The following is an 8,782-nucleotide window of genomic DNA, read 5'->3' as shown; positions in this document are numbered from 1 at the left end:
GATAGGATAAATAGACAAAGTCTTTTCTGTGGGGTTGGGGAGTCCAGAACTAGAGGTCATAGGTTTAGGGTGAGAGGGGAAAGATATAAAAGAGACCAAAGAGGCAATGTTTTCACTCAGAGTGTGGTACGTGTATGGAATGAGCTGCCAGAAGAAGTGGTGGAGGCTGGTACAATTGCAACATTTAAAAGGCACCTGGATGGATATATGAAAAGGAACGGTTTGGAGGGATATGGGCCAGGTGCTGGCAGGTGGGACTAGATTGGGTTGGGATATTTGGTCGGCATGAACGGGTTGGACGAAAGGGTCTGTTTCTATGCTGTACATCTCTATGACTCTATGTTGTGAAACTTGAAAGCATTCAGAAAAGATTTACAAGGATGTTGTCAGAGTTTGAGGGTTTGAGCTGGAGGAAGTGGCTGAAAAAGGTGGGGCTATTTTTCCTGAAGCTTTGGAGGATGAGGGGTGACCTTATAGAAGTTTATAAAATCATGATGGGCATGGATAGGGTGAAAAATCAAGGCCTTTTCCACAAGACAGTGGAGTCCAAAACTAGAGGGCATTAGGGTTTAAGGTGAGAGCGGAAAGATTTAAAAGGGACCAAAGGGAAAAAGTTTTCACGCAAAGGGTGGTGTGTATGTGGAAATGAGCTGCCAGAGGAAGTGGTGGAGGTGGGTGCAATTACAACATTTTAAAAGGCATCTGGAAAGGTATATGAATAGGAAGGGTTTAGATTAGATTAGATTAGAGAAATATGGGCCAAATGTTGGCAAATGAGACTAGATTAATTTAGGATATCTGGTCACCATGGATAAGTTGGACCAAGAGGTCTGTTTCTGCGCTGTACAACTCTACGACTCTATGAAAGCAAAATATCACAAGGTCACAAATATTTTGTTTTTCAAAATAATACTAAAATATTTCATACACGCAAAATCAGATTGCATATGTGATATTCCACTAATGTATTTCTCATTCTTAGCCGCTCGCGGGTTCACTGCTTTAAAGCTATTTAAAATAACATTGAAAATAGATGACATTGCACACTCGGATAGAGGTATCATTTCAGAGTTTGGGTAACTTAAGCTTAAGGGTATAAAGGATAGATATAACATTAAATTTCACAATCAAATCTACCAATGTTGGATTGAACACAGTTCAAAAACAGAACAAACATCTGATCTTGGTCAATGGATCTCCTACTGAATGATAATTGTCATGATAGACTCTTGACCTTTGATTCCGCCTTTTAAGGGCACCCTCTGACCTCCAACCTTCTCCCCTATATATTACTGCTCGCTGACAGGTTGTTCCTGACAGTCAAAATGAAGGGACTGGTCTCATTGAGTATCTTCCTCTCTCTGCTCGTCTTCGTGACGCCAGGTAAGTCCCTCTTTTTAACTCATTCGTAGGTTGACAGCATTCCCCAAACTTGCTTCTTTTATTTTGTGTTTTGCATTGTGCATCGATGTCATAGTATTTGTGAACTGGAAACTTTAAAATTTGCTTCAATGAAGAGTCTGGATTGAGGCTACTCAGCAGTGGCACGAACAGCAACTGGAATGTTTAACCTCCGAGCAACCGATTCTGTAAAAAGATACATTTAGGGAAGCGAGTTCTTAAACTTAAAGCTCATCTCGGCACTGCAGGCTGAGTTTGAGGGTTTGGGAATTAAAAATGTTTTTTTTTGTGTGACCATCCCTTCTACTTAAACAAATAGTGCCCAGCTGCAAAATGTGAGGAGAGTTTGTTAAAGTAAAACGCATAAGACTGAATAGGGCGACTGTTCCTCTTGGAACATACTGAGTGGAATTTAAAAGGGTTATTTTTACTATTTTCTTGCGATTAATATAAAAGTTCTTTTTTGTGGGGTGGGGGAGGGAACTGTTCTAGTTACCCTTGTGCGCCCTTGGGTTAATTTGATCTAGCGAGTCTGCTGTTGCTCATGTCCGAGTATTCTGGGTTAGTGTAAAGGAACTAAGTATGGAAATGGCTTTGTAACTGGACACCAGTCCTAGCCGATCGCCTCACCCAGCCAGCGGCAGTTGCTGGCTCCGTGCGCTGTCACACAAATTCATCCCATCTTCCTGACCATTTAAGGACATTTTTTAAGTTTCAAAAGAATTGAAATGTTTTGAACAACAGAATCTAGTGTGCCCCTCAACTTGTCGAGACACAGACACCCTTCACCAGGTTTGGTGAGTGTGGGACTCTGTTCTGTTAGGAATTCCAGTTTTTAGCTGTTCCCATTTTCCTCTCTCTCAGATTGTGTTGGCAGTTTGTTGGATTTGGGTTGGTGTTAGAATTCCCAAATCCCCAGCACCTGCTTCATTCAATTGCCTGGTTCCACCAGATGACACCATAGACTGGCATACAATATATCCAGTTTGTAAGGAGGGAAGAATTTGCATTTAGATAGTGCCTTTAATGAACTCAAAATGTTTAACAACTTTCACTACCGTTGAAGTATGTTTGAAATTTAGTCACTGTCGTAATGTAGGAAGTGCTGAAAGCAATTTGCGCACAGCAAGCTCCCACAAACAGCATGTAATAATGAGCAATAATCTGTTTTATTGATGTTGATGATGAGTAAATGTGGCGAGGACACGGGGACAATTTATCTCCTCTTCCAAGTAGTGCAATGAGGGGGCCTTAGTATGATCCATTCAGAGGTGCTAAATCCACCACTTTGAACCAGAGACTGACCTGATGATTCATTGCCACCTCACACTTGACCCTTTAAGATTGATAAATGATTAAATATTTTTAATTATATAGATTTACAGCACAGACCAGTCTTCAATCTGTAGCTAACTGAATGAATGAATGAATGAATGACTGAAATGGAGGGTTAAGGAACCCGTCATAAAAGGTTGGATCCAATACTTTCTATTAATTCTACTAATATGTGTGTTACCTCATCAAAATATCTTATACTGCTTCACACAAAGAAATACTCTGAAATTCAGTATTGTTGATACAAAGAGAACAAACGTATAATTGACAGAAATTCTGTAGGCATGAAAGAAAGTTTACATAAACAGGTAAAATAAGTGCAATTAACAAGGAGATAAAATCGATTCCGGTCACCAAAAACATATTGAGACTGGATTCTGCTGTTAGTTCATGGACAGACAATCTGATTTTGAGTGGGGGCTTTCCAGAGGATTTCCTCAGACTTAAGCTTGAATTCCAACTTTCTTCCCCACTCCCCAACCCATAGATCCATGACTTTCTAATATGCAGCCAGCAGGGGGAGATCTGGGCTTAGTTTGCAAAGTGCTCAATTGTACAGACTGCAACTGAAATTAATGAATTTTCCTGAATATGCACAACATGGATAAGGTTTCAATAATTGTCCATTGTTAGTTTCCCTTGAGTGGGCAGTGTTGGACCTCCCCAGTCCATTCAATGGAAGTCCTCCTAAAACCATGCTGAATCAGAAAATCCACAATATCATCCCAAGACCATAAAGGAAGAATAATATATTTCTAAGTTAGCAACTTGGAAGAGGTAACATCCCAACGTTATTGCAACTCTTATCCTTCTCAATAGTAGAGGTTACAGGGAAGAGAGTTGTCATTGAAGTAATTTTTTTGACTGTTGCTGCAATACATTGTGGAGATCCTTCAGCTTGCAGCCACAGTGATGGAAAGCTTGGACATTAAGTCCAGAAGCTAGAGCGCCTGTCGAGTGACTTGTTCTGTTCTGGATGGTGTTGAAGCCCTTGGTTGTTTTATCCAGTTAGTTTCTGCCTGTTAACCATTGGAGAGTCAAGTGGTCAACAGATTTTTGTTGACTCATCGTATTAACCAAGGGCAAAATGTTTGCACTACGATTGGAATACTAGGGGACTATAGAAAAACACAGTCAAACAGTGTCCACAGATTCCATTTCTCTTGCTCCATTTTTTGTTTCTATTTCCAACTGCATCTTGGCAATATACCATGAAGGGACACCACTGAGACCAGTGTTGAAAATTGGAGTCCTAGTTCATGCTGCAATGAATTAATGCTTTCCAGCATCCCCAGATCATCGCTTCGTGTCACATGTAACTTAATCATGTTTATGTCACTGTAGGGTCAAAGGCCAGCTCCTTTTTATGTCATTTTGTAATCTTATGTTACTGTCTGTCAATCATTTGACACTTGATGCCAAGTTGTACAAGTACCACTAAATACTAGTGAACTGACCTATTTACAGGCCAAACCCTCAACCTGCAAATAGTTCGTTAATGGTGTTCCTTATTCTTATTACTGCTGTGCAGGAATTGTTTAAAATATTTAGGTACACAGCTCCTGCTCATGCTTATGCATATGTATCTGAGGATGTTAGAACAGAATGAGTTTCAGTTGTGAATATGCTTCTAATATTGAATTCCCTTTAAGATTCTCTGTTAGTTCATGCATGAAATGTGGCTTCATGCCAAGTGAGGACGTGGCAGGGTAAGAGATTAGAGATGAAGAACTATATAAAGTGTGACTGAAATGATAAGAAAATGGAGAGGTGAAGAATCAGGTGTGAGTTAAATGGATATAAAGCAGAGATGAGGGAGAGGAATTCAAGTGGTGAGGACTATAGGGACAAACTACAGGAAAGACACATTATTGGACGCATGAAAGACAAGACACTTGTGTGGGATGCAAGATGAATCAGGTAGTATAGAGATGAGGATTGAAGCAAGCAAGGATGAATTGAGTGGTGAGATAATTCACAGCCAAAACGCAACATGGATTTCTAATCTCAAAGATGAGTCATATTTTGATGAGAAAGAATAGGAAGGAAACAATTATAAAATGAAGAAGGAACATAGTTACTTATAAATGAAGCATCATAATTTATAAAACAAGATCTAAATTTTTTGTTGTGTTACTGAAGTCTAACAATCTCAGTATGTTTTGGTCAAGGTTCTTAATGTTTCAGGAGCTGTTGCTAAATTTAGCTGGTGTGGATCTCTATTTATATTTAATTGCATTCCCCAGAATTCTGGGTAACAGGTGCTTTTGGATGAACATCTGTTCCAATATTGGAGTTGCTTTATACATAGAAAGCTAGGTGCTCTTGTGGCTCAGTGTAGTGTCCCTACCTCTGAGTCAGGAAACCCAAATTTAAGTTCCACCTCTCGCTAGAGGTGCATAGTAATATTTCTGAATGGACTGATCCATTCTACATTGAAAGCTAAGCTCTTGCGGCACAGTTGTAGTGTTCCTGCCTCTGGAAGCCAAGTTTGGGTTCCACCTACTCCAGAAGTGTGTAAGAACATCTCTGAACAGGTTAATTTTAAAAAAAAACATGAAAACTATTCAATGGGAAATACGGGTGGTGGTTAGCAAATGGAAAAAAAAACCATAGGTGATTTGCTGATTGGGAGGGGGGGGGGGAAGAATCTTTTTACGTGTATAAGAGCACTTCTGGATATAGCACACAACAAGAACAGGTTATTAAACTCTTCTTATCCAGGCTGGTATTTGAGCCTCTTTCCACCCTAACTGATCTAATGTTACCAAACACATCCTTCCAGTGATTTTTTTTTTTCTTCATATATTCACCTAACTTTCCTGAAAACTGCTAATACCCTAAACTGCACCATGTGATAATGAATTCCACATTCTCTCCATTCTCTGGGTAAAGACATTTCTCTTCCAATTCTACTAGATTTATTAGTACATTATGTATGACCTCTAGTTTTGCATTCCTGTCCACAAATGGAGACATCCTCTTTAAATTAATATGCCTTCATAATTTTAAAGACTTATCAGGTCATGAAGAAAAGAACCTCAGACTGTTCAGTCTTCCTCAGATTAGTAACCTCTAACTTCTGGTTATATCCTCATAAATTTGTTTTGTTACATACCAGTGCCTCTATCTATTTAGATAAAATGTAGACTAGAACAGCTCAGTATGTAGTCGAGTGATGCTAGAATCGATGTTTCGGGCATAAGCCCTTCATCGGGAAGGGCTTATGCCTGAAATGTTGATTCTCCTGCTCCTTGGATGCTGCCTGACCTGCTGTGCTTTTCCAGCACCACACTCTCGACTCTGATCTCCAGCATCTGCAGTCCTCACTTTCTCTCAGCTCAGAATGTAGTATAGTTGTTGGTGTGCACTTACTATTGGCTGCTTCATAATTTATTTGTAAGCTTGAACAACTACAACAATAGTAAGGGAATGGGCACAAGATAGTAATGAGTTACCATAAACAAAGCTCTTGAAGCCCTAATTAATGATAATGCTGCAACAGGTAGAGTATGCTGGAAAGTTCTCAATCTGGACTGCAAACAGTTGTGTTGCTGCTCTAGTGGTAATGTCAATGGATTAGAATGCAGATATGCTTTCAACTGAATGCCTCTGCAGATAGGGATTCCAATCACACGCTGGCCGTTGGTGTAAATTGAACAAATAAAATTTGCTACTGAAAGCTAATAATGGTGACCATGAAACTATCACTGAAACCCATCTGGTTCATGAATGCCCTTTAGGGAAGGAAATCTGACTGACATGTAACAGAAGATCCACAGCAATTTATTTGACACTTAATTGTTGGCTGAAATTACTTAGCAACTACCCAATAAATGTCAGGCTTGCCATTGAAGCCCATATCCCATAAGAGTTTAAAAATATAAATAATGTTTTAAATGTAGTCACTAATTGGCCACCTTTAGGCTGCAGTTGGATCCTTCAAGCTCTGGTGTACAGTACCTCCTACTTGACCAGGGATATTGTTTGGGTACTTGGCCATAGAAAATAGGAACAGAAATAGGCTGTTTAGCCCCTTGAGCCTGCTCTGCTATTCAACAGGATCATGGCTTATCTGACATTTCTCAGATTCACTTTCCTGCCTTTTCCCGTAACCTTTGTTTTTTTGTTCAGGATTTTTATTTCAAACATTTGAGGTTAGAACACATGCTTCCAGAATTGTGCCAATGTTGGTATCAAGAGTGCCAAGAATGTGCAAATATTTGTTTGAATGAGTTCCCAAAGAATGTCAATATTAATTGATGCCCATTGGGAGTATGCCAGGATAGGATGAGGGGTGGGGCTAAATTGATGCTGTCCCAAAGAATCTGCCAATATTGATGAGGGATTCCCAAGAGGTTGCCAATATTTAAATGGATTCCCAGAAGTATGCCAATACTTGGATTAGTTCCCAAGGAATTGGTCAATATTCATAGGATAACTGTCATTGGAGCCTGACAAATATTAGTAAGTAGTAGCAGCAGTGAGGCAGTATTGCTTGGTGTCCACAAGAGGGTGTCAGTCTTTGAATTGGTTCCACAGAAATATGCCAGTGTTTGTATGGGACCCCCAGAGTTGTATCAGAATTGTTGAGCGTCGCAGGACTTTGTCAGTATGTATCAAAGATCCCCTCCAAAACATTGAATTAATTCTGGGGAAAACACAGGAAAAGGAGATTTAAATTTGAGTGCTGCAATTGAGGTGCTAGTTTGGTTGATCTGAATAGCCTGTCATGATTTATTTCTACAAAAACTATAGCATCACTGAATAGGTTCGCAAGATCCAACCCAAAGATAGGAAAGCCAGTTGTTAAACCTCAGGCAGCCCAGTCTTGTGTAAGTAGAAAGAATGACTTGTATTTCTATAGCACCCTTAAAAGCCTTAAACCACCTAAAGTATGTAAAAGCTAATGAAACACTTAGCCAATTTGCACACAGTAAACTCACACACAGTACTATGGCTTGAAGTATTGTTTGAAGTGATTGTAATTGGCCTAGTACACCAGGGAAAACCTCTTTTCTTTGAAGTAGTGCTATTAAATATTTTACAGTCACCTGACAGGGCGGATGGAATCTTGGGTCAATGTCTCATCCAAAAGATGGCACCTCTATCAGTACATGCTGGAGTGTCAGCCGAGATTTTCTGCTCAGTCTTCTTGAAATGTAGTCCTGTTGCAGTGTTGTACTTGTATGTTGTTTACCAAATTTTCTTGTTTGAATTGTACATGCTTGGAATGCACTATTCTACTCGCTGTCGGCTTATGAATCTGAACTCTAAAATATATCCCCAGATTGAAATACAGACATATTAATTCACCTGAAGAGAGAGTTTCACCGTATCTAACCTATTGAATAAAATCATGGAAAAATAACAAGGTAATGTGACAAATCTGACTAAACAAGGTTTAATGTTTGGAGCTGTCAATTTTATTCAACAATTACATTTATCCAAATACCTTTACATATGGGAAGCCATCTAAGGTTTTGACAATGTGAGGAGGTGCAGCACGATAAAAGCTGAGAAATTGGCAAACAAGTTGGAGAAATCTGACTTAATTTTTGTCTGAGGTTTTTGTGTCACCACTTCTCTCACCTGTTTCAATGTGATTTAATGTTGGGGGGGGAAAGGTGGGGAGGGGGAAGGGGAGGAGGAGGAGGAGGAGGAGGTTAGGGCAGTATGGTTGAGAGTTAGAGGGAAAAGCAGCTTGTCAGAGTCACAGGGCCTGGAACGTGATGAAAGATGACATAGGAAGGAAAGGCTAGGAGATGGAGAGGAACTGGGAACCATTACAATCTGTCAAAGGCAAAGACTCCAGGGAGTGTGTTATCCAATGTTGGAAAGGAATCCAGTTTTGGGTTAATTGGAGTTTGGGAAGGAAGGAGGAAAAGACATTGAAAAGTGTATCTTTGATAGCCTGAAAGCAAATATGATGCTTTCAGTGACAGGAGAAGAGAGGTAAGAGCATGAATGTTCAATGGCATATAGTCATAGAGATGTACAGCATGGAAACAGCATGGTTCAACCCGTCCGTGCCAACCAGCTATCC

General features: G+C 39.8%; 1 protein-coding gene across 2 annotated transcripts in view; it reads left to right on the top strand.

Moving 5' to 3' along the window:
- The first annotated feature begins 1,319 nt into the window (after nt 1-1,319).
- The window catches only part of srl (sarcalumenin), a 59,968-nt gene continuing 52,505 nt past the window's right edge, over nt 1,320-8,782 (top strand). For both annotated transcript variants that reach the window (XM_072559716.1, XM_072559715.1), the window contains exon 1: nt 1,320-1,383. In XM_072559716.1, the coding sequence (XP_072415817.1) occupies nt 1,326-1,383 (58 nt within the window). In that variant the 5' untranslated portion in view covers nt 1,320-1,325. The remainder of the gene's footprint in view (nt 1,384-8,782) is intronic.

This window comes from Chiloscyllium punctatum, chromosome 40, assembly GCF_047496795.1.
Source record: "Chiloscyllium punctatum isolate Juve2018m chromosome 40, sChiPun1.3, whole genome shotgun sequence".
In the NCBI taxonomy this organism is placed as follows: domain Eukaryota; kingdom Metazoa; phylum Chordata; class Chondrichthyes; order Orectolobiformes; family Hemiscylliidae; genus Chiloscyllium; species Chiloscyllium punctatum.
This window is presented reverse-complemented; position numbering and strand designations above follow the sequence as displayed.